We start from the raw sequence: 26,291 nt of genomic DNA, 5'->3' as shown, positions 1-26,291 counted from the left end.
TCATGTCCATTGAGTCGGTGATGCCATCCAGCCATCTTTCTCTGTCGTCCCCATCTCATCCTACCCTCAATCCCTCCCAGCATCAGAGTCTTTTCCAGTGAGTCAACTCGTTGCATGAGGTGGCCAAAGAATTGCAGTTTCAGCTTTAGCATAAGTCCTTCCAATGAACACCCAGGATTGATCTCCTTTAGAATGGACTGGTTGGATCTCCTTTTAGGAAGCACTTAATCATACCCTTTCAATATAATTATCTTCTCCCTTTCTTGGTATGGCTTCTGATCATTATAACTTTATTTTAACACTCATATTGCATATAAGGTGTCATGCCCCAGGCTTCCTGGTGGTTCAGTTGGTAAAGAATCTGACTGCAATGCAAGGAGACCCAGGTTTGATCCCTGGGTCAGGAAGATCCCCTGGAGAAGTAAATGGCAACCCACTCTAGTATTCTTTCCTAGGAAATCCCATGGACAGAGGGGCCTTGCAGGCTACAGTCCATGGGATCCTAGTGAGTCAGACAGAACTTAGCGACTTAACCCCACCACCACCACACATCATCCACCTCACTTTAAAAAATATTTATTTACTTGGCTGCATCAGGTCTTAGCTGTGGTACACAGGAGCAGTTGCTCCAAGGTGTGTGGGATCTTTGTCCCCCTATCAAGGGTTGAACCCATGTCCCCTGCATCACAAGATGGATTCTTAACCAATGGACCACCAGGGATTACCAGGGAAGTCCCCTATCCTTCCCTTTAAAAGTAGGAGCATAAACAACTTAAAATTCTAGAAAATTATGAACCAGAGACAGTGGGGGTGGGTTTGAGCCCCATCAGGACTGAGGAGTTTTGTTCCTATAACAGGTCCACAGGTCAGGGTGGCCATCACAGGTTCCTCTGCCCAGGCCTGGGTCTACATGTAGGATAATCTTCATTTCCACACTAGCGAGATGTCTTCAAAAGGCAAATTTCTAGTGGTCTGTCCCAAATCTCGTGTCAGGATTTCCAGGGGTGTGGCCTTGGAAACTACAGGCTTAACAAGGGCCCCCATACAATTCATACCATCAGGGAAGTTTGGGAAACACTAGGCCAATTTTTTCCTTTGAGGGTGGTGAGAGGACCATCAGAACACCTAGTGGAGCTTCTTAAAATGCAGATTCCTGAACCCCTCAGTAGGACCTACTGATTCAGAATTTCCAGGAGCAGGCCTTGGAATATGCATTTTTATGAGAACCCAAAGTGATGCATATTCACTCGTCAGCCATTCTGTAGTGTGAACTACAGGCCACAAGGGGGCCAGGTCAGACTGTCCGGTCAGTCTGTTTTAGGTGGCAGAAGTGAATGAGATGATTAAAATGTATCTCCTTCTATAGGCAGTCAAACAGTATAAATCCCTCCACCATCAGTTCAGTTCAGTTCAGTTCAGTCACTCAGTAGTGTCTGACTCTTTGCGACCCCATGGACTGCAGCACCAGGCCTCCCTGTTCATTGCCAACTCTCGGAGTTTACTCAAATTCATGTCCATTGAGTTGGTGATGCGATCCAACCATCTCATCCTCTGTTGTCCCCTTTTCCTGCCTTCAATCTTTCTCAGCATCAGGGTCTTTTCCAACGAGTCAGTTTTTTGCATCAGGTGGCCAAAGTACTGGAGTTTCAGCATCAGTCCTTCCAATGAATATTCAGGACTGATTTCCTTTAGGATGGACTGATTTTCTTTTGGATCTCCCTGCAGTCCAAGGAACTCTCAAGTCTTCTCCAACACCAGAGTTCAAAAGTATCAATTCTTCAGCGCTCAGCTTTCTTTATAGTCCAACTCTCACATCCATACATGACTACTGGAAAGAAAGCTTTGACTAGATGGACCTTTGTTGGCAAAGTAATGTCTCTGCTTTTTAATATGCTGTCTAGGTTGGTCATAACTTTTCTTCCAAGGAGCAAGGGTCTTTTAATTTCATGGCTGCAGTCACCATCTGCAGTGATTTTGGAGCCCAAAAAATAACATCTGTCACTGTTTCCACTGTTTCCCCATCTATTTGCCAAGAAGTGATGGGACAAGATGCCATGATCTCAGTTTTCTTAATGTTGAGTTTTAAGCCAACTTTTTCACTCTCCTCTTTCATTTTCATCAAGAGGCTCTTTAGTTCTTCTTCACTTTCTGCCATAAGGGTGCTGTCATCTGCATGTCTGAGGTTATTGATATTTCTCCCGGCAATCTTGATTCCAGCTTGTGCTTCCTCCAGCCCAGAGTTTCTCAAGATGCACTCTGCATATAAGTTAAATAAGCAGGGTGACAATATACAGCCTTGATGTACTCATTTCCCTATTTGGAACCAGTCTGTTGTTCCATGTCCAGTTCTAACCCTCCAGTGCTATCTTGTAGAGCTCTAAATTTTACATATCACCTTCCTTCAGAAGCACTAATGCTCTGACAGAGGCTCCCTTGCCATCTCTTTGGTGCTTTTACACAGTGGAATTAAAACTTAAGGGTTTTTGAACTTTCCTGGTTGTCCAGTAGTTAAGCATCTGCCTGCCAATAGAGGGGACACAGGTTCAATCCCTGGTCCAGGGCAAGATTCCACATGTCCGTGTGCCGAACCACAACTACTTAGAGTCCATGTGCAGCAACTACTGGAGTCTTTCCACAAGAGAGGCCACCACAATGAGAAGCCCTCACACTGCAAAGAAAAGTAGCCCCTGCTCACTGCAATTAGACAAAGCCTGTGCGTAAAAGCTTAAGGATCTTTGTTTCTAGATCTTCTCAGGCACCGGTGTCCTGTTGTTCTGTCTCCTTAGTACACGCCTTACAGGGCCAGCTCTCAGGTCAAGTGCCCTGGACCTAAGTAGACTAGGCTGGCAGAGGACAAAAAGGTATGGAGATCAACCTTTTCATGGTTAACATGGTTCTACTTCCAGGGCCGGCATTAGCGACTGTCTCAATTTCAGCCAGAAGTGGAAAACAAGGCAAAGTGTACTTAAAGCAGCAGGGCCAGATCAGTCATAGTAGAAGCATATCAATACGTTGCAAGGGGGTCACATTTTGACTGTGGCGAGTCTTTTTTTAAAACATTCATTTATTTTGGACTGTGCTAGGTTGTCATTGCTATGTGCAGGCTTTTAGTTGTGGCAAGCCATGACTACTCTTCATTTCGGTGTGCAGGCTTCTCATTGTGGTGGGCTCTCTTCTTGCAGAACACAGGCTGTAGGCATGAGGCTTCAGTAGTTGTGGCTCCCAGACTCCAGAGCACAGACTCAGTAGCTGTGGTGGACGGGCTTAGTTGTCCAGCAGCATATGGATCTTCCCAGACCAGGGACTGAACCCATGTCTCCTGCATTGGTAGGCAGATTCTTTACCATTGAGCCAGCAGGGAAGCCCTGAGGTGAGTCTTAACTGTCTACTTACCTGCATGTCTTTATGAATCTATCTGCCCACCTACCTACCCAACATTCCAGAAATATATGTAGAGTGCCTACCAATGCTCTAGACACATGAAGGGAATATAAGTGGGCCTACCTAGTTCCTCTCACATCCTCTTTCGCCAGAGAACAGGAAGTGACTGTATGCTTCCTGATCCTGCATACACAGGTCTTTCAAAGCACCTGTATGGCTTCTGCCAGGCCTTGGGTCCAGTCGGGCTGGAGTGGCAACCACCAGCAGGTCTTTCAGGGAAACATCATGGCCGTGAGAATTCTTTAAGAGGAGGAAGGAGGGCACATCCAGCTGCTTCTTCTCACCAGAGCTTCGGCTGCGAAAGTAGGACTCCCGGGGCAGGGAGGGGTTTTCTGGAAAGGCAAAGTCATTGGCATCATCAATCTGTGCTGCTGGACTCAGCACAAATTCCTGGCGAAGGCCACCTCCCACTAGGGTCTCCTGCTTAATACTGGCTGAAGCTCCTTAATTAGAATCAGCCACTGCGCCTTTCTTCCAACCAGTTTCTCTTCCCTTTTTTTTTTTTTCAGACTTAACACCCCAAACTTGTACAGGCTCAGCTGAATGCGCTTCATCTGAATAAGAACCAGAAAAGATTGAAAAGGGTACTTAGACATAGCATTCAATTTTTATCACTTTTTTTTTTTTTTTTTGCTTTCCCATTAAGGCTAGAGACTCCCTAAGTACAAAGGCTATGTCTCCACTACCAGGCTGGGATCTCCCTGAAGGCAGGGGCTTCAGACCCCCTCAGATGGGGCACTCCCCAAGATAAGGCTGGTTCTGTTGGTTTCTTCATCCCCTATGCTCTTGGCACATCTTCCAACACACTGACACTCACGTGACTGGTCACTCAGCACCAGCTTTGGGTTGTAGTGAGCTGGGAACAAAGACAGCTTCTCTTTCAGTTGAACTCTGGTGAACAGCTCTGACATGGGATGCTGCTTCTTCAGGCTATTCCTTAGCAAAGTCCAGCTTGGGTTTGGACTCCATGAGAAGCTCTGGGATTTTGTAGGCAGAAAACTGTTTGATACTTTTTCTGGGATGAGGTACCAAGGCACCTGCTGTGGCTTGCATTTAAAAGAGGCCACCCTGTCCATCTTTGGGCTGCTACACTCAGAGCTGGCTGTCATAGTCACATTCAGCAGACATTCAGGGGTGTCTGAGACCTGGGTGGTGGATTCTGGGAAGGCTTCTACTGAAGTTAGAGGCTGGAAGAGAAAATGGTCCAAAATGAGATTATGAAAAGCAAAGGGCTCCTTCCTATGCCCTTTTTAATTAAAACAAACAGATTAAGAGCTGCATTCATGAGCAATAAGAAAGATTTTGGTTAGAACAATTTTTAACCATGAATTGGTTAAACACTAAGGTGGAAGATGGTGGGGAATGTCCACAGAGCTTCCTCTAAAGGCCTTTAAATGTGAGAGACTTTAAACACTGGAGACTGGTAATCAGAGAAATAGGTATTATTTCACAACTATTAAATTGGCAAAAAATAGAAAGCTGGATATCAGTGTTGGTGGAATACAAGGGAGCTACAGGGATGCTCATGGACTGCTGATGAGAATGTAGGTTGGTCCAGATACTCTGGTGAACCATCTAGAAAGATAAGTAAGATAAGATTACAACCCATACACTGCAATGAAGAGTAGCCCTTGCTCAGCACTACAGAAAACCTGCATGCAGAAACAAAGACCCAGTGAAGTCAAAAATAAATAAATAAGATTACAAATACCTTGTGACCCAGCAATTCAGCTCCTACCTATAGATGCTAAATAAGTTATAAGATCGCTCCGTTTAAAAAAGTATGTACACCAATGTTCCCAGCAACATTATTCACAATAGGCAAAAGGTGGATACATCCCAGATGTCCACCAACAAATGAATGGATAAACAAAATGTGGTATAGGCACAGTGGAATATTATTACCATCCTCAAGAGGAAGGAAATTCTGATATATGCTACAACATAAATGAACTCTGAACAGATTATGCTAAGTGAAATAAAGTTAAAGTGTTAGTCGCTCAGTCATGTCTGACTCTTTGCGACCCCATGGACAATAGCCCACCAGGCTCCTCTGTCCAGGATTCTCCAGGCAAGAATACTAGAATGGGTTGCCATTCCCTTCTCCAGGGGATCTTCCTGACCCAGGCTTCAAACCTGAATATTCTGCATTGCCAGCAAATTCTTTACTGTCTGAGCCACCAAAGAAGCTCCTAAGTGAAATAAACCAGACACAAAGTACAATTATTGTATGATTCTCTTTATATGAGGTATAAATAAATATTTAGAAATAAGTCCATAATTGGGGTTGAGATTTTAAAATCCATCTCTCAGCAATTGATATAAAAAGAAGAAATCAAATTAGTCTGGATGTGGAAAATCTGAGTGACCCTATCAACCAGGGTGATTGAATTGATATATATAACACTATACTCATCAACTGTAGAATACACATTCTTTTCAAGTGCCCATGGAATATTCATCAAGGTATTGCTGGGCTGTAAAATAAGACTATAAATTTTAAGACACTGAAATTTTACCAAAGCATTGTACAAACCACAAAGGAATCAAATTAGAAACTAATAGCAATAAGCCACCGGATTGGAAAAGGTTGGTTTTCATTCCAATCCCAAAGAAAGGCAATGCCAAAGAACGTTCAAACTACCACATAATTGCACACATCTCACATGCCAGCAAAGTAATGCTCAAAATTCTCCAAGCCAGGTTTTAATAGTATGTGAACCGTGAACTTCCAGATGTTCAAGCTGGATTTAGAAAAGGTAGAAGAACCAGAAATCAAATTGCCAACATCCGTTGGATCATAGGAAAAGCAAGAGAATTCCAGAAAAACATCTACTTCTACTTTATTGACTATGCCAAAGCCTTTGACTGTGTGGAGAGATGGGAGTACCAGACCACCTGACCTGCCTCCTGAGAAATCTGTATGCAAGTCAAGAAGCAACAGTTAGAATCGGACATGGAACAATGGACTGGTTCCAAATTGGGAAAGGAGTACATGAAGGTTGTATATTGTCACTGTGCTTATTTAACTTACATGCAGAGTACATCATGTGAGATGCTGGGCTGGATGAAGCACAAACTGGAATCAAGATTGCCAGGAGAAATATCAATAACCTCAGATATGCAGATGATACCACCCTTATGGCGGAAAGAAGAACTAAAGAGCCTCCTGATGAAAGTGAAAGAGGAGAGTGAAAAAGTTGGCTTAAAACAACATTTATAAAGCAATTATCCTTCAATAAAAAATAAATTAATTTTAAAAATTCAACATTCAAAAAACTAAGATCATGGCACCCAGTCCCATCACTTCATAGCAAATAGATGGGGAAGCAATAGAAAGTGACAGACTTTATTTTCTTGGGATCCAAATTCACTGCAGATGGTGACTGCACCCATGAAATTAAAAGATGCTTGCTCCTTGGAAGAAAAGCTATGACCAACCTAGACAGTGTATTAAAAAGCACAGACATTACTTTGCTGACAAAGGTCCGTCTAGTCAAAGCAATGGTTTTTCCAGTAGTCATGCATGGATGTGAGAGTTGGACTATAAAGAAAGCTGAGCACTGAAGAATTGATGCTTTTGAATTGTGGTGTTGGAGAAGACTCTTGAGAGTTCCTTGGACTGCAAGGAGATCAAACCAGTCAATCCTAAAGGAAATCAGTCTGAATATTCATTAGAAGGACTGATGCTGAAGCTGAAACTCCAATATTTTGGCCACCTGATGCAAAGAACTGATGCAAAGACCCTGATGCTGAGGAAGACTGAAGGCAGGAGTGGGAGAAGGGGATGACAGAGGATAAGATGGTAAGGATGGCATCACCGACTCAACGGACATGAGTTTGAGCAAACTCCAGGAGTAGGTGATGGACAGGGAAGCCTGGCATGCTGCAGCCCATGGGGTCGCAAAGAGTTGAACATGACTAAGTGACTGAACCGACTGAATAGCAATAAGATATCTAGAAAACTCTTAAATATTAGAAAATTAAACAATATACTTCTAGATCACCCATGGAACAAAACTGAAATCACAAGGAAATCAGAAAAATATTTCAAACAATGATAAAAATGCAACGTATCAAAATTTATGATATGAAGATAATCTGGTATTTACAGGGAAATTTATAGTGCTAGACACTTATATTAGATAGGAAGAAAGGCTTACAGTAAATAATCTAACTTTCCACTTTAAGAAACTAGAAAATGGTGAGTGAATTAAACTAAAAGCTAATAGGAAAAAGGGAAATAATAAAGATAGCACTGGGAAAAAAAGGAAATAATAAAGAAAACACTGGTCTTCCCAGGTGGCTCAGTGGTGAAGAATCCTCCTGTCAAGCAGGAGATGCAGGTTTAATTCCTGGGTCAGAAAGATCCCCAGGAGAAGGAAATGGCAACCCACTCCAATTTTTTGCCTGGGAAATCCCATGGACAGAGGAGCCTGATGAGTTACAGTCTACGGAGTCACAAAAGAGTCAGACACGAGTTAGCAATGAAACAACAAACAACAACACTGGAAAAGCAATAGCAACAGAAAATAAACAGAAAACAAACTGTAGAGAAAATTAACAAAGCCTAAAATTGGTTCTTTAATTAATAAAATGGATAAGCTCATACTAAGATCAAAATAAATGAAGAGGAAATACAAATGCTTTTATCATCCATGAAAAAGGAGATATCTTGATGTATCATGCAGACATCAAAGGGATAAGAAAATTTAAAACAACCAGAAGGGACAGTAGTTTGGTTCTGATTCTAGCTAAGATGAATTAAGCATATTACATCTATCTCTCCCATAGGCTATTCCTATAAAACCTGCACAGAATGCATGCATAGAATAGCTATCTGACAATTCTGAAAAGTAAACAGTAGCAAGCAGATCGAGGAAGATTTGAGGAAGATGAGAATTCAAAGCACCAGCAAGTCAGCAGTGCTGTGCTTAGTCATTCAGTCGTGTCCGACTCTTTGAGACCTCATGGACTGTAGCCTGCCAGGCTCCTCCATCCATGGGGATTCTCCAGGCAAGAATACTGGAGTGGGTGGCCATGCCCATGCCCTCTTTCATGGGATCTTCCCAATGCAGAGATCAAACCCAGGTCTCCCACATTGCAGGTGGATTCTTTACCATCTGAGCCACCAAGGAAGTTTACTGTTTTTTCCTTCAGTATGCCCTGACCTGAACTCAAGGCAACTCAAAATTCAAAAGCGGGTACTGGGGAATATTCACTAGTTTTTTGTATTTTTTTAGATTCTACATATAAGTGATATCATACAGTATTTGTCTTTCTCTGTCTGACTTATTTCATTTAGCATAATGTCCTCCAAGTCCATCCATGTTGCTGCAAATGGGAAAATTTTGTCCTATTTATGGCTAAGTAACATTCCTTAGCCCACTAAGTAACATTCCTCAGCCAGCTAAGTAATTCCTTAGACAGAGAAAGCTCTAAGAGAACCTTTTACTCGTGGCTCTTCTTTTCTTTTCTCTACTCTCTCTGCCCCCATGTCCATGATGAAAATCCTGAGGTGCATTTCAGTAATGAATATAAATCAGTGATTAATAGAACGAGTATACAGAAATTTAATATGAATACAGAAGAACTGAACAACATCAGCAACCAACTAAATCTAATTGACCCACTGCCCAACAGCAGCATATTCTTTTAAAGTGCACATGAAACATTCTCCAAAAGAAACCATATTCTGAGTCATAACATAAACTTTAACAAATTTTAAAGAATTGAAATCATATAAAGTGTGTTCTCTGATGATATGGAATTAAATTAGAAATCAATAACAAGAAAACCCCCAAACAACTGAAAGTTAACACATTTCTCAATTGCCAAGATATGAAAGCAACTTAAGTGTCCAGCAACAGAAAAACAGATAAAAATGTGGTATAACCACACACACACACACACACACACACACAAGAATGTTACTTAGCCATAAAAAGGACCAAATTTTGCCATTTGCAGCAACATGGATGGACTTGGAGGACATTATGCTAAATGAAATAAGTCAGACAGAGAAAGACAAATATTGTATGATATCACTTACATGCAGAATCTAAAAAATACAACAAACTAGCAAATATAAGAATAAAGAAGCAGACTCACATATAGAGAATAAACTAGCAGTTACTAGTGGGGAGAGGGAAGTGGGGAGGGGTAACATAGGGATAGGGGAGTCAGAGGTACAAGCTATTAGGTACAAAATAAACTACAAGGATATATTGTACAGTATGGGGAATTGAGACAATATTTTATAATAACAATAAATGGAGTATAACCTTTAAAAATTATGAATCACTATATTGTATACCTATAATTTATATATTATATAGCAAATATAGTTCAATAAAAAACCACAAAAATAAATTTTTTTAAATAAAAAATAATCCACATTTCTAAATAATCCAAGGGTCATCAAGACAATCTCAAGTGAAATTAGAAAACCTTTTGGACTAAACAAAAATGAAAATAGATAAAAAATCATGGTATCTAGTTAAAGTTGTTCCTACAAAGAAATTTATAGCACAAAATGTTTATATTAGGAAAGAAGGTCTTATTCAACATTCTAAACTTCTTCCTTAAGAAATTAAAAAAATAAAAATAATCCAAAGCAAACAGAACCTAAGTATTAGTGACAAAAATCAATGAAATAAAAAATCAGAAAATAATAGGAAATCAGAAATAATAGAAAATAATCAGAAAATAATAGAAAATTTTAAAAATACATGGAAATAAAATTCAGCTCTTTGAAAAGAATAAATTGATAAACTCTTAGTGACACTTACCAAGGAAAAAAAGTGAAACAATAAAAATTTACCACTATCAGGAATGAAAGAATGTATCACTACAAACTCTGCAGACATTAAAAGGATAATAGGGAACTATTATAAGCAACTCTTCACATATAAATCCAACAACCTGGATAAAATGAACCAATATCTTAAAAACCACTAACCACCAAAACTTACTCAAAATAAAATATATAACTATTAAAGAAATTTAATTATAGTTTGGTTGTTCAGTCGCTAAGTCATGTCCAACTCTTGCGATCCCATGGCCTGTAGCCTGTCAGGTTCCTCTGTCCATGGGATTCTCCAGGCAAGAATACTGGAGTGGGTTGCCATTTCCTTCTCCAGGGGATCTTCCTGACCCAGTAATCAAACCCAAGTCTCCTGAATTGCAGGCAGATGATTTACCAACTGAGCTATGAGGGAAATATTCCAAAAAAGAAATCACCTGGTTGAGATCATTTCACTGGAGAACTCTAACTGAATATTTAAATAAGAAATAATGATAATTCTACACAATCTCTTCCAGAAAACAGAAGAGGAGAAAACACTTCCCAATTTATTTTATGGAGCTAACAGACAAAAAGAAACAAAACTATAGACCAACATCTCTGATGAACACAGACAATAAAAATCCTCAACAAAACATTAGCAAATTGAATGCAGCAATCTGTAAAAAGAACAATACAACATGGCAAAAGGGTCTTACATTCCAGGAATATAAGACTGGCTCAAGATAAAAAATTAATCAATGTAATATACCATATTAACAATGTAAGTAGAAAAACTATATGATTCTATCAACTGGTACCAAAAAAGCACTTGACAAAATTCAATATCCATTCATGATTTAAAACAACTCTCAGCAAACTAGGAATAGAAGTGAACTTCTTCAAGCTAGTAAAGAACACTGTCAAAAACTACAAATAATGCCATATTTAATGATAAAAGACTGAATGTTTCTCCTTTAAGATTGGAAAGAAGGCAAAGATGTCTACTCTCTTCTCTCCCATTCAACATTGTGCTAGAAATCCCAGACAGGCAATAAGGCAAGAAAAAAGAAAAGGCATGAAGATTGAAAATAAAGAAGTAAAACTGTCTTTATTTGAAGATGACATAATTGATGAAAATCCTACGGAATCAACAACAACAACAAAATAAAAACTTAATAGAACTTATAAGGCACCTAAGCAATTCAATGAAAAAGGAAAATCCTTCAGTAAATAGTCTTGTAACTAGATGTGCCTATGGGGATAAAACCCTACTGCCCATCACCTAGCACACTCAAAAGTTAATTTGAGTTGGATCATGGACCTATACACAAAGCTAAAACCATAAAGCTTTTAGAGAAAAAATAGGGACATATCTCTGACATGGGAGTGCATGAAAACTTAAACAGGACACAGAAAGCAATAACCATAAAAGAAAAATTCATAAGCTTCATCAAAATTGCTTTTTCACTAATCAAAAAACACTATTAAGAAAAAGAATAGGTAGGTTTCCAGAATATATAAAGAGTTCCTACAACATAACAGCAAAACATAAAAAAATCCCATTTCTTTGGATATATGCCCAGAAAAAACATGGCCCGAAAAGATACATGCACCCCAGTGTTCACTGTAGCACTGCAGTGTTTACAATGGCCAAGACATGGAAACAACCTAAATGTCCATCAACAGAGGAATGGATAAAGAAGATGTGGTGCATATATATTTATATAATGGAATATTATCCAGCCATTAAAAAGAATGAAATAAGGCCATTTGCAGCAACATGGATGGACCTAGAGAGTGTCATAGTGAGTGAAGTAAGTCGGACAAGGAGAGGAGAAATATCATATGACATCCCTTATATGTGGAATCAAAAAAGAAATGATACAAATGAACTCACTTACAAAACAGAAAGAGACTGACAGACTTAGAAAACGAACTCATGGTTGCCAGGGGGAAGGGATAGTTAAGGACTTTGGGAAGGTCATGTACAAGCTTCTGTATTTAAAATGGATAACCAACAAAAACCTGTTGTATAGCACATGGAACTGTGCTCAATATTATGTGCCAGCCTGGATGGGAGGGGGTTTGGGGGGAGAATGGCTACCATGTATATGTATGGCTGAGTCCCTTCACTTGTTCACCTGAAACTATTACAACATTGTTAACTGGCTACACCCCAATACAAGATGTTTTTGGTGCTAAAAAAAATTTTTTTTTTTAAATCTGGGACTTCCCTGGTGGTCCAGTGGTAAGAATCCACCTTGTAATGCAGAGGACATGGGTTCGATCCCTGGTAAGGGAACTAAGATCCCACATGCTGCGATGAGGATCCCCCATGCCACAACTAAGATCGAATGCAACAAATAAATATTTTTTAAAAAATCCCATTTCTTAAAAAGGAGAAAGGCAAAAACTTGAACAAACTCCTCATAAAGAAACATACATGAATAACCACTTGATGAAGTGCTTGACATGCTTAATCATCAAATTAAAACTGAAATAAGAAATCACAATGTAGCCATTAGAGTGGCTAAAGTTTAAAAGACATTACCAAATGGTAACAAACATGGAGCAATCGGTACCTTCATCCCTTGCTGGCTGAAATGTACAAAAGCTATTATAATCACTTTAAATAAAGGCTTTGGTGTTCTTATAAAGTTATACATAGATCTACCCTTTGACCTAACAATCCTTCTCATAAGTAGTTATCCAAGAGAAAAGAAAACTACGTCTGCAAAAAGACTTATACTGGAATGTTCATAAGAGCTTTAATCACAATAGCAATAAAAGAATAAAATCTAGGAACAACCCACATGTCCATCAACAGGAGAACGAGGAACACACTGCAGTGTATTTGTACAATGGAACACAATTCAGCAATAAATAAGAACAAAATCCTGATATCTCCGATAACATGAATGAATCTCACAGATATAATACTGAATTAAAGGAGTCCCAGTCAAAATAATATATACTATATTCTTCCATTTGCACAAAATTCTAAAATAGGCAAAACTAATCTAAGATTGAAAAAAAGAGTCAGGATAGTGGCTGCCTTGGGGAGAGATGCAGGGAACAAAGGTCAATTGCCTGGGAAAGGCCAGAGGGAACTTTTGGGAAATATAAGAAAGTTCTATATTGTGATAGGGATATGGATCACACGGGTGTATTTATTTGTCAGAATTGTTCAGCTAAAATCTAGCATTTTAATGCCTGTAAAGTTAATCTTAAAAAAGAAAAGAAAAAGTAGAGCTTGATAAGAATAAAAATAGGACATAGAATGAGATAAATAACCCAATCACATTTAAACAAATTTTAAATGCTTTCATTACAAGGAAACACATGAACAAAAGATGGTGGCTAGGTGAATGGAGATGAGCACAGGGGAAAAGTGACAAGTAAATAAACAAAACAGGCAAAGGCTTTGAATTAACCAAGATTTTGATCAAATCAACATGAAATCCAAAAAAATAAAACAAAATGAATTTTTGCTAGCTGCCTTATTTTGTAATTTCATCAGAGTTAAGTAGGACAGCTTTAAGTCTTAGGTTAAAGTACTGCTTTAATTCTTGGGTTAATGCAAAACACACACACACACACACACACACACGGCGGTGGGTCTTAAGAAGCAACAGTAACATTAAAATAATAGCTAACACTTACTGAGTCCTGTGTGTTGAATACCACTCGAAGCATTTTGTGGATCCTTTCATTTAATCCTCATAGTAATACATTGGTAGGTACTATGATGAAAATTCCATTTTTTAGGTGAGGAAACTAAGGCTTAGGGAGACTAGACTGACTAGATGGAAGTCATGTATATAATAAAAGGAGACCCCAAGAACCCAACAGAGGCAGCCAGAGTCCCAAAGTATGCTCCTTACTCTTAATTATTATAGTAAAAAAAACCTCATATAACATAAAATTTACCATCGTAACCATTTTTAAGTGTATAGTACTATAGTGTTAACTATATGCACATTGTTGGGCAACAGATCTCTAGAATCTTTTTAATTTGCAAAACTGAAATTCTGTACCCATTAAACATCCCTTTTGCGCTCCACCCACCAGCCACTGGCAACCACCACTTTACTTTTTGTTTCTAAGAGTTTGACTACTCTAGATATCTCATATAGGTGGAAGCATGCAGTATTTGGTTTTTTTTTTTTTCTTTTTTTTTTTTGTGGCTGGCTAATTTCACTTTGGAAAAACGTCTATTTAAACCTTTCCCTCCCCACCCCACTTTTTTTCTTTCCTTTGGCCGAATCATATGGCTGGCAGGATCTTAATTCCTGACCAGGGACTGAACCTGTGCCCTCTGCATGGAAAGCATAGAGTCCTAACCACTGGACCACCAGGGAAGTCCCAGTCTTTGCCCATTTTTTAATCCAGTTGTTTGGTTTTGTTGTTGTTGTGTGTTGTAAGAGTTCTTTATATATTCTGGATATTAATCTCTATCAGATATATAATCTGAAAAGATTTTCTCCCATTCCACAGGTTGTCTTTTTATTTTGTTGGTTATTTAAGTCTGATGTAGTCCCACTTATCTATTTGTGTGTCTGCTGCTTGTGCTTTTGGTGTCATATCCAAGAAGTCAGTGTGAAATCCAAGGTGATAAAGCTTTGAAGCAAACTCTCTTAAAGATGTTTATCAAACTGTGGGTTGCAAACCTACCACGAGGTCACGAGATTAATTTAGGGAGTTGTAACTGGTATTTTTAAAAGAAAAGACTGAGTCACTCGCTATATGCAGCATGGCTAAGCACTGTTTTAAAAACTTTTCTCCAGTTGTATGTATGTATATTTGATGGACTATGAAATAAAATGAATTTCTATTATGGGCTCTGGTTAGAAATTTGAAAAACACTGCACTACTCTATCAGAGAAGGCAATGGCAAGCCACTCCAGTACTATTGCCTAGAAAATCCCAAGGATGGAGGAGCCTGGTAGGTTGCAGTCTGTGGGGTCGCTAAGGGTCGGACACGACTGAGCGACTTCACTTTCACTTTTCACTTTCACACACTGGAGAAGGAAATGGCAGCCCACTCCAGTGTTCTTGCCTGGAGAATCCCAGGGACGGCGGAGCCTGGTGGGCTTCCACCTATGGAGTCACACAGAGTCGGACACGACTGAAGTGACTTAGCAGCAGCAGCAGCAGCAGCACTACTTACTCTATACTGCATTTAGACCAAGTGAAAGCCCAACAGTGCTGAAGATTTTCCAGCAGAGTTACCACATAGCTCTTGGTTGGCCTAAGTATAATGAATACAAAAGAACCCTTGTTAGGACTGTCAGTACCACATTTATGTGGCAACTTGGTTTCTACAAAAATAGAAAAATCAACTGTCACGTGAAGTTAATATTTTGGGCCAATTTTATTGGTGCTGTTTTGTTTTTTAATTAACTAAGTTTTGGCCAGACTGGGTCTTTGGTGCTGAGCACAAGCTTTCTCTAGTTCTAGGGAACGGGTCCTTCTCTTCTTTGTGGTGTGTAGACTTCTCTTGCTGCAAAGCATGGCTCCTAGAGTGCGTGGGCTTCAGCAGTTGCAGCTCACAGGCTCTAGAGCATGAGCTCAACAGCTGTGCTGCACCGGCTTAGTTGCCCTGAAGCCTGTGGGATCTTCCTGGAGCAGGGATTGAACCCATGTCCCCTGCTTTGGCAGGCAGATCCGCAGCCACTGGACCACCACGAAGTGCTTTGTTTTTATTTTGTAGCTGTGTAAGAGCTATAGGTTTCTCTGGTGGCTCAGTGGTAAAGAAGCTGCCTGCCAATGCAGGAGACATGGGAGATACTGGGTCTTCCCTAGGTCAGGAAGATCCCCTGGAGGAGGAAATGGCAACCCGCTCCGGTACTCTTGCCTGGGAAATCCAATGGATAGAGCCTGGTGGGCTACAATCCATGGGGTCACAAAGGTTTGGACATGACTGCAACAACTTAGAATGGAGCAAGAGCTATAGGTGGGCTTCTCTGATGGATCAGATGATAAAGAATCCACCTGCAATTTGAGAGATGTGGGTTCAATCCCTGGGTTGGGAAGATCCTCTGAAGAAGGAAATGGGTACCCACTCCAGTATTCTGGTCTAGAGAATTCCATGGACTGAATAGTCCATGGGGTTGCAAAGAGTAGGACATGACTGAGCAACTTTCATTTCACTTCAAGAGTTACAGGTATAAAGGCTTTATATCTGATTTTATGCTTGTATATATTAAAAAAATATAATTTGTTTACAATTGGAATCTGAAAGAGGTTTCTTTCCATCAAAAGATGTCCATACATCAATGGAGTTTGAAACTCCTTTGTTTCAAATGGAAATGGTGTTGAGGTGGTATACTGGGTTCAACAACTCCCTAAAATTTATGTACACCCACAACTTCAGAATGTGACCTTACTTGGAAATAGCATCTCTGCAGATCTCAAGTTAAAAATAAGCTCATAGTGGATAAAGGTAAGCCCTAAATCCAATGACTGGTACCCTTATAAAGCCATGTGAAGAAACACAGAGGAAAAGAACAAGGAAGAAATCCATGTGATGACAGAGGCAGAGATTGGACAGCAACCACCAGAATCTAGCAAGAAGCAAGAAAGGATCCTCCCTAGAGAAGGGAGCGTGACCCTGTCAACACCTTGTTTTCAGATCTTTAGCTTCTGATCTAAAGAATAGATTTGTGAGAGAAATGATTTGTGTTTCAAGCCACTAAGTTTATGGTAATTTGTTACAGCAGACCTACAGAAACTAATACAACAGATGGCAACCTGCCCAAGAGAGGGCATGCATCCTTTCTAAAAGCCCTATACCACAGGTCTAGACTCCTAGCAGGAGTGTCATTCCACAACTTTGACTTCACAAGTGGGGAAATTGAGGCCTGAGAAGGGTAGGCAGCTTACTCAAAGGGCCATAGTAAGTCAGGGGCAGAGAATGGACCAGAAGGCAAGACTCCTGCCACTACCCCACCCCACCCCAGCTCAGTCCTCAGGGGAGGCAGACTGCTCTACTTACCACAGTACTAGTGATCATGTTCACTGCAGAGGTAGACTTGGCTTCCTTCATTTTGGAGATGGGTTTACTGAGCTCTGGCCTGGAGCAGCTGAGAAGGCTTGAATTCCTCAAGTCAGGTACAGAGCTGTAAGGCCTTGAAGATGAAGACTTACAGGGTGCTGGATCAGCCTCCTCTTTGGGGGCCTCCTGGTCAAGGCTGCTATCTGCTTCATTTTTCTCTGTGTGTCTGACACTCGAGACCAAGTCAGGTGTGCCGGACACCAACGTCAATGGCTGGAGATACTGGGAAGAAGGAAACCAAACATAGAGCCCATGGGAACCGAGCTCTGTCCACTTCCAGATCATCTGCACCCAACAGTAGGTGCAAAGGAGATCAGGAGGAGAGGAAAGCAATCTGAATCAGTCTCTCTAATCCAGGGCTCTTAACCTAGGGTTCAAGGACACCCCTAGAGGGCTCATGGATGGCTTCACGGGGCCTTTGAACCACTTAAAACTGCAGTTACTTATGGCAAGAGATTCCATAGCTTTGATCAGATTCTCAGAGGGTCTATGACCCTAACAAAACTATTAAAAAAAAAACCCTCTAATCCTGTCACTTCAGGTAAGTCTTTAAGAAGAAGGAGAGAGACTGAAAAGTCAACTGACTCTTTCCACTGAGCAGGAAGAGAGAGCTAGGCCAAGAAGGGGGTTCCAGAGGCAGAGATCATGGGACAACTGGACAGCTGGCTCCAGCCTGGAGGCTAGTCCATACTTGGAGCAGAGAGCAGGCTGGAAGGACCAGCTGTGTTCTGCCCCCCCATGTAGTGTTCTGAGGTTCTGCCCCCCAGAAGTTCTTCCCTGTAGCCTCCTCTCTCAGTTGTGCCCCTGCCTGCAGGAAGGGGGCATTCCAACCCCCCTTGGGGGGGACCATGAGTAAGGTAGTCCTAGAGCCTACTCCCACATGGGGCTGGTCCTCAGCCTCCCCGCTGCTTTTACTCCTACTGGAGGGAGAAGGACAGAACAGTGCGAGTCCTCTCTGCCTGGATGGAGGGATCCTCTGAAGGCCACGGGGCTCCTTGTGACTTCCAGGCCCCCCTCCTGGGGCCCAGTCCTTCATGAGGCCCCCATTCCTTCAGTGTTTCTGAGTTCTCAGTAGGGGTCTTCTCAGCATCCCCCCCTGGACTGGCCCCAGCCGGGGAAGTGTGCTGGGCATGCACGTTCCCCTCCCATCCACGTTTACTTGTTTGCAGGTCTGGCTGGTGGCAGTCCTGCATTTGTGCCGTTGTTTCTGTCGCCAGCTCTGCCAGCTCTTGCCTCTTGCTTGCTCGCCTGCCGATTCCCCCTGCATCTCTACCCTCTTCTGTTTCATTTGGAAGGATTTTTTCTCTTGTTTCAGTCTCAGCTCCTGGATCAGCCGCCTGCCCAGTGAGGAACAGGGGGTATCATGCAGGTTAGGGATGGGCTATGAATATTATGGACATACTTCTTGAGGGGCAGGCAAGACTAGGCAAGGAAGGGCAGTGCTCCATCTTCCCTGCCCCAGTGTGTCCAAATGGTTGAGGGTTCCAAAGCAAGAGATGGAGGAGATAATCCTTCCTCCAACCACACCACTTCCCATCTGGGATTAGTCCAGGAAGAGACGTGGTGGGGGGAAGCACCCCACTCTACCACCCCATCTCTCTCCTCCGTTCCCAGTATGCCAGATCATACAACCGACAAGTGCGAGGGAGAGGGTCTGGGTAGGAGGATAAAATCAGGGGCTCCCACATCAAACCCTCTCTGGCCAATGATGTGATGGAAATAACTCAGTCACAGGACTCAGGGGACAGGGCTTCTAGAGCTTCTTCTGTCATTATCTGCTGGATGATCCTTTTTCTGCTCCATGAAATGGGTGGTGGGTAGGCATTGGACTAGATGGGATGAGTCCCTTCTAGTCCTTAGATCTGATACTTGAATGAATCTAGGAGGTAGTTCTGAGGGGTTGGGCTTTCTGGGAGTGGGGTTGGGGTGGCTGTCTTAGGGGTGAGTTTGTAGAAACAGCTTCATATCCACTTACCAACATCCCACACCAAGGAATTCTATGATTCCTGGTCCTTGTGAGACTAAAGCAACTTCATGGCTGCCCCAAGATCACACCGTAGGTCAAGCACTATCTCCTCTTCCCCTAACACCCAGCCACCCTCACCCCAGGAGCCTTCCTACCGGGCATAGACCTCCCGAGCCCTGGAGGTAACTGTATTCTGGAAGAGGGAGTTGTTGTCCTGGAAAAACTTCTCATACTTCTCCGAATTCACACTGGGATAAATCAGGCGGAACCCTCCACAGTTTTCCTTTTCGTACTTCTCAGTTTTCTCTACACGCACGGCCTGAAAGCCCTTGACTTCCTCTTTCCTGTTGGGAAGCAGGACACAGGGCTGCAGTTAGGTTTTCTTGGGACCAAGCTTGGAAAGGACATGGCCTTTCCAAGGACTTGGATGTCATCTAGGGCGAGACCAAGGCTTTGCACGCAAGAGTGTTCAACCAGCGTTTCCTAAGTAAATGAATACATGAACGTTTCCTGAAAGGAGAGTCTAGCCCTCCTGGGACAGCTGGTGTCATAATGCACTAACAGCTGGTTAGAACAGTCTTCCTAACAGCTCACCAAATTCTCTCCCATTACAAGTAAAGCCCATTTCCCTCTTGGCTTAGCTTCTGACGGGAGGCAGACTGTCACCTTTCCAATCACAGTCCCTGCTACTCTCCTCTGGAGAACTGGCTAAGCTTGAGGGCTTCATGGATAAGCCTGATGAGATTTTATGAGAGCTGATGATCTCATTCCCCCCTCACAGCCCCCCAGGAGGTGGAGGTCAGGGCAGAGGATCAATAAGCCCTTTCTATAGCAGGGAAACCAGGAGCCCCTGAGCCATCCAGGGCCAAGTCATGACGAGGAGACTGATTCAGGGGATGCTCCTTAGATGCTGCTGCCTCCTTCTCCAAGAGTTCAGCGGAAGCCATCCTGGAATGCCAGGCAGCACACACCTATTGGGCTCTGTGTCCAGGCCTGACAGTTGCCAGCGAGGTGACCTATACAGGCAGCTCCCCTTCCAGAGTCTTGGTATTCTTAGCTCCAAAAGCAGGACATACAATCCCCCATGCTACCACCTACCCGCCCCCTCCTTACAGGGAAGACAGTGGACATGTACGTGCTCTGAGAAACACAGTGCCATCCAAACAGAGATGGCCTGATGCCATGGCCTGGTTCCAGAGGTTCAGTTCCGAAGGATCAGGCTTGTGAGGAGGGCAGGGGCCACTGTGAGATCTGAAAAGCAGCAAAGCCAAGTCCTTGACAGGCTCTGAGACTTGCTTTTCGCTCTGTGGACAAAGGCCTCTGTTATAGGACGAAGGTGTTCCCCACAACACAGGGACAAGGGGAGGACAGACGAATGTTCCCTTTTGTCAAGACAAATGGTTTTACTTTTTGTGTCGGTAATCCCTGGATTTCTTCATATGATATTAACAAACTTGTATTCATCACATGTACTTATGTCTATAAATTAATCTATTTTTAGGAACAAAGGAATAACCACAGAAAAAACTGTTTAACCTGCCACATCCTGCAAATAGAAACTAATGTTCCAAACAGGATTATCATTTGTTAAAACTGACCCATGACTGTACCTGGTCTCCCGAGAACGACACTGCTGTAGGAACTGCCCCCGCTGTCTCTCCTCCTCCAAGACCTTCTTTTTATCACAGCTTCTCAGGTTGATCAGGACCAGAGTGTCATACAGAAGATTATCCTTTACCTCTTTATCCAACCAGGAGTCAGTGGAGAAGCTTGGAGAGTGGTTTACCTGTGAGGACAAGACAGCAGCTGGGGAGGCTGGGCAGCAGGCAAGCAGGGGGTAAAGCTAAGTGCCCCCTCCACGGAGCCACCCGAGCCCACCTAGGGGCCCTGGCTACCACAATGAGTGGGAGAGAGAGGGAAAGAGAGTCTGGACTGGAGCCCCAGTGAAAAAAGGAGGGAGCAGAAACCCCTGTAGTGTAACTAGCTTTTATTTCAGTTCTGAATTCCTGAGGAGCATGGCAAGGGGTGGGGGTGAAGGGGCTGTCTTTGGTTTCCCCTCCATCTGGGGTGCATGTGTCCCCTCCCGTGCATCCCAGAGAACAGATGCAAGAGGGAAGTCCAGAGGCCCAGGCTGGGAGGTGGGGAGGGGAAAGGAGTGATGCATTCAGGATCCTGACGGGGGTTAAGGGTCAGGATGGTGGGAGGATGGAGAGGATTCATTCCTGCTCACAGAAGAGTCCATATTGCTCAGAGGCACTATGTGACATTTGAAGACTTCTAGCAGTTTCTGAAGGCTTGCTCCTGGTAGCTTATTCTGCTCTTTGGTAAGAGCTCTGAACAGCCAGCCATATTCTCCTTCCCACCCACACTTGGGAACAAGGGCTAGGAATGGAGGAAAGGCAAGACCTCAGGAATTTGATATGTAATTCTAGGTCTTCCCCTCTGAGGGCTGCCTCCGTATATTGGCAGCCGTCACCATCACCTCTGACTTATACCACAACCCTGCCCTCACCCCTGCTTCCGGTGTGTACACTGGACGGCCGCGGGAGAGGCCTGCTTGCACAGGTCCAGTCAGGAAGAGACGCAGACACCCAGAAGCTTCTCTTCCTCCTCTTCCCACCACCCCATGGGTCTGGAGGAGACAGGAAACTCACTGAGTGGCTCCCCGCCCTTTTCCGTGCCCACGGACACTAGGTTGTTCTCTGCTGGTGCTTGGAACTGAATCCAGGCCCCAGATAGCCAGGCCCAGTAGCTCCATCTGATCTTAAATATCCTCCACCCAGCTTTGATGAAGAACAAAGTCTCCTTTCTATGACGGAGACAACTCTGTTAGAGAAGGTAGCGCTATCTTTAGAGCCATTCTGTGCCTGAGATCAGAACTTCTAAGTCTGGGTGGACCTCAAGAAAGCACAAGGAATTCTCTAATTCCCGGCCATCTACCTCCCTCTGGTGGCCGCTTTTCAGCAAAGGGAGACGCCCCAGGCAGCAAGCACCGGGGAGGCCGTAGCTCAGCAAGAGGATTACAACATCCTAGCTGAGTCAGGAGGGTGGAGGGATGGGACTGACGCCAGTAACAGGTGCCAGCTTCACCCTTCACCCCAACCTCCCTACCTCCAGCAGCCAGGGCTTGAGTTTGTGATCTAACAAAATGTCAAAGCCCAGGATTTCAAAGCAGGCACTGTTGAGTGTGTGGTGGGGAAAGCAGGTGTGGTAGTTATGCTTGATGATGGGGTAGGCCGAGATGATCGTCTTGATAATAACATCTTCAATGTCTCTCCAGATCTGCGCCACGTTGTAGCCATTGCTCTCCATGTACGTGTTGAAGGTGGAGAGCTTCCTGGAAGGGAACCATGGACTGTGAGGCAGGGAAGCCCACCTCTGGTCATCTGAGGCTGTAGAGTGCTGGAAACTAGAAACTTCTAGAGAGGATAAAGTCCCAAAGCCAGTGGGAGGGACACCTAGGAGCCAGGGTAATAGCTGTGTCAGCTCAGGAGAACCCACAGGAGAAAACATCTGTGAGCTGGGGCAGGGATTGGGAATCCCATTGGAAAGCTTAATGGATGAATTTTAAAATTTGTAAAAACCAACACCCCACAGCACAATGCTGTTTTGGTAGCAATAGTTTCTTAGCCTTTGGTGTTCATTAGAAGCACTTAAGGATTCTTTTAAGACCACTGATATCTGGTTCCACTTCCACTATCTGAGGGAATTCTGGGGACACTAAAGACACAGAAATATTGTTAATTTTATTCAATGTTAACCCCCTAAAGGGAAGCCCCGAGGGAAAAGGCAACCCCAGGGCATTTCCACAGATAGGGTTACCCACTGTCCCAGGCAAACCAGATAGTCTTGACTTTACAGCTGAAAGTCCCACATCCCAGGAAACCCTTCAGTCACAGGCAAACTAAGATGGCTGCTCCCCCTGTCACAGATATCAGAGAATATCTACCCTTTGCAGAGAAGTTCGTGAGGAAATGCTCCAGTCAGCTCTGAGCTGGGCAGTATGGAGACAGGACAAATCCGACAGGCCCAAAAGGCAACGGTGGGGCCAGATACCCACCCCTCACACACACACACACATGTGCACAGAGCGCCAAAGTAGGAAGTGAAAACGTTGGAGGAGGAAATATGGGCGATGCAGGAGAATGAAAAGCAAAGAGAAGAATGAGAAGACAGGAAATACAGCTCAAGCAGCAGTCCACAGAGCTGGACCCCAGTCAATGGAGCTGATGCACATTTACTGAGGGCCTGCTGGTGACTCTAGTGGTAAAGAATCCCCCTGCCAATGCGGGAGACCCAAGAGACATGGGTTTGATCCCTGGGTCGGGAAGATCCCCTGGAGGAGGGCCTGGCAACCCACTCCAGTATTATTGCCTGGAGAATCCCATGGGCAGAGGATCCTGGCGGGCTATAGTTCATGGGGTCACCAAGAGTTGGACACAACTGAGCGACAAACACACTGCTGTGTGTGCAAAATTCATGTGATGAGGGGATCCTGAGAAACTAGCACCTATCCTGTGGGAAGCCTACGGACCATTTGAGGAGCCAACAACATATGAAACAACCAAAGATGCATTTATAGGATGACAGATAAACAGAGACATTCAGTACAGAGACACGCCTTTTCTACCTGCCATTGTCCAGAATGAAGTGCTGCTCATAAATGAATTTTCCAGATCACTTGAAGCCAATCCTCTCAAGCGCAAAAAAAAAAAAAATGTGTTTAATTTGCCTAACTGGGAAATAAATTTCCCAAAATAGATGACACTCCTCTACCATCTTATAATAGACTATGAATCATAACATAACCTCTTCTTGATGACTCAGGCACATCACAATGAATACACATTATTGTGTAATTTCATAATGCCCAGTGGTTAGTCCATTCAATTGAACATACCAACTATGTGCCAGGCTCCCTCTGGTCTCTGCCCCAGAGGCCTGCCAAGTTTCCAATTTTTCTTCTTCACTGCTCCTCCTGAGTTTGCAGTCTGGTGGGGATGTACTGCGGTTATGGCTGGTATCAAGCTAGGAAGGGGGCAGTTTAGGGCAGGTGAGTCAGTCAGTAGGAGAAGATGGTTTCAAAAAGGTGAGGAAGAGGAGAATGAGGAGAGGTGAAGGCAAATTGGAGGGAGAGAAGGAAAACACTCTGCCTCAAAACATGGGAAGCACCTAGATTCTAAAGCCAGGGTGCCATACTAATCCTCAAGGAACTTAAGTACAACTGGGGACACAAGACAAACATGTGCTCCAAGCAAAGAGTAGTTATAGGCTACAGCTGATGTTGACCAGGAGGACGGTGGGAGTCCAGAGATGGAGAGGCTTCTGGGGTGATCAGACTCAGATTCCACAGGCTTGTCCTTAGAGATGGAAGACAATCCTCCCATCTGACAAGTGAAGAACCAGAGGCCCATGGAGAAGATGGGTTTCCCCCACACTGCAGTGATTATGTGGCTGGACCAGCATCTAGGACCAGGTCAGAGAAGGCAACATAGAGCTTAGTTAGACAGAAGGACCTTCGAGGATGTTTCCCTGTGTTTCCAGTTGGAGCTGAACAAAGGCAGAGAAGTGGGAATGAGCAAGGCTTGTGTATCAAAAAATGAGCAAAAGAACATCCTCGGAGAACACCACAGAGTGGATGGTGCAGGCAGTGTTATTAGTAGTTAAGGGCACGGACCAGACTCAGGAGTTAATTCCAGCTCTGCTACTTTCTAGCTGTGTAACCTTGGGCAAGTTTCTTAACCTTATTACACCTGTTCCCTAATATGCAAACTTGGGAAATCATGCCAGCTTAACAGTGTCATTGTGAGGATTAAATGTATTGAGGTGTGTAAATTTCTCAGAGCTGGCAGACAGCAAGTGCCCAACAAATAAAATGGTAACTATTATTGTAGTAATAATAATCGTAGGAAATGGGGTCTGGTCAAAGCATAGAGTGACTAGAGGAGTTTGAACTGGTGCTGTAGGCACCTGGGAACCATACTGGTACCTAAGTGTGGAAATAGAATATGGAGTGTATAATAATAACAGGAGCCACCTGCATGGGGGTTATGGTTTTTGAGGCCTATTCATACACATCATCTCAATAAGTTCTTATGGTAAATCTGTTTGAGGCTGGCTGGCCAGGATTCATTTTTATTGCATCATTTTATTTATCTATTTGTATTTGTTTTGTGGGCTGCACTGCACAGCTTGTGGGATCTGGTCAGTGAACTGATTAGGGATCGAACCCATGTGCCCTCTGCAGTGGAAATGCGGAATCCCAACCACGGGACCACCAGGGAATTCCCTATCATGTCATTTTATTTATTTGTTTGGCTACTCCGAGCCTTTGATGTGGCATTCAGGATCTTTTAGTTGAAGCATCTAGGATCTAGTTCCCTGACCAGGGATTGAACCCGGGCCCCCTCATGGGAGTGCGGAGTTTTAGACACTGGACCATCAGGGATGTCCAATCTCGTCATTTCAGAGATGAGAAATCGGAGGTACAGAAAGGTTAAGCAGAGGTGCCCGGAGCTAAGAGTGATGAGGTCAGGCAACAGTCAAGGAAGAGGCTGAACCAAGGTCGGGGCCTGGTGGATAGGAAAGGACTGGGGGACATTTGAAGGAAGGAACTTCAGAATTCAATGATTTGCTGAAAAAGGAAGCATCTGAGATGATACCAAACTCTCCAATCCTGTGAGTCAGAAGGTAGAGAGGGGGAAGCTTGGACTGCTGGGGTGGACATGATGAGATAGGATGCAAGACATTGGGAAATGCTGAGCAGAAAGCCATGCTGAGACATCCGGGTGCAGCTGAGGGGAGATGGACCTAGAGAAAGGGTGGGAGGGGGTGCAGGGCGGGCAGGAGAGGGGGCTCCAGCAGGGAGGGGGATGGAGAGGAGCAGAGCGGCAAGGCCAGGCCTGGGTGAGAGAGGCAAAGAGAAAGAAGAGGAAGGAAGGAGAATAAAGGCAGCAGAACAACACTCTACACTCCCACCTTGGTCCGGGCACCACATACACCGCCCATCACAGCCTCAGGGCCCAAAGTCTGTTAGTGGG

General features: G+C 43.5%; 1 protein-coding gene across 11 annotated transcripts in view; it reads right to left on the bottom strand.

The window, feature by feature from the left end:
- TTLL6 (tubulin tyrosine ligase like 6) overlaps positions 1-26,291 on the bottom strand; it is a 47,036-nt gene that overhangs the window by 5,128 nt on the left and 15,617 nt on the right. For 5 of the 11 annotated variants that reach the window (XM_055407629.2, XM_055407628.2, XM_088829008.1 and 2 more), the window contains 8 exons: positions 22,363-22,588; positions 20,862-21,037; positions 20,365-20,502; positions 19,407-19,595; positions 18,445-18,622; positions 17,226-17,507; positions 4,259-4,628; positions 3,591-3,773 (listed from right to left, as the gene is read on the bottom strand). In XM_055407629.2, the coding sequence (XP_055263604.2) occupies positions 3,591-3,773; positions 4,259-4,628; positions 17,226-17,507; positions 18,445-18,622; positions 19,407-19,595; positions 20,365-20,502; positions 20,862-21,037; positions 22,363-22,588 (1,742 nt within the window). Of the gene's footprint in view, positions 1-3,504; positions 3,774-4,258; positions 4,629-17,225; positions 17,508-18,444; positions 18,623-19,406; positions 19,596-20,364; positions 20,503-20,849; positions 21,038-22,362; positions 22,589-26,291 lie in introns of all 11 variants that reach the window. The other 6 variants (XR_016035523.1, XM_088829005.1, XM_088829004.1 and 3 more) reach the window with 6 other exon arrangements.

The sequence above is a fragment of the Moschus berezovskii genome, chromosome 20 (assembly GCF_049115385.1).
Source record: "Moschus berezovskii isolate FMDL1 chromosome 20, NW_MosBer_1.0, whole genome shotgun sequence".
Taxonomy (NCBI): domain Eukaryota; kingdom Metazoa; phylum Chordata; class Mammalia; order Artiodactyla; family Moschidae; genus Moschus; species Moschus berezovskii.
The sequence above is the reverse complement of the archived record's forward strand: the minus strand, read 5'-3'. Positions and strand labels throughout refer to the sequence as shown.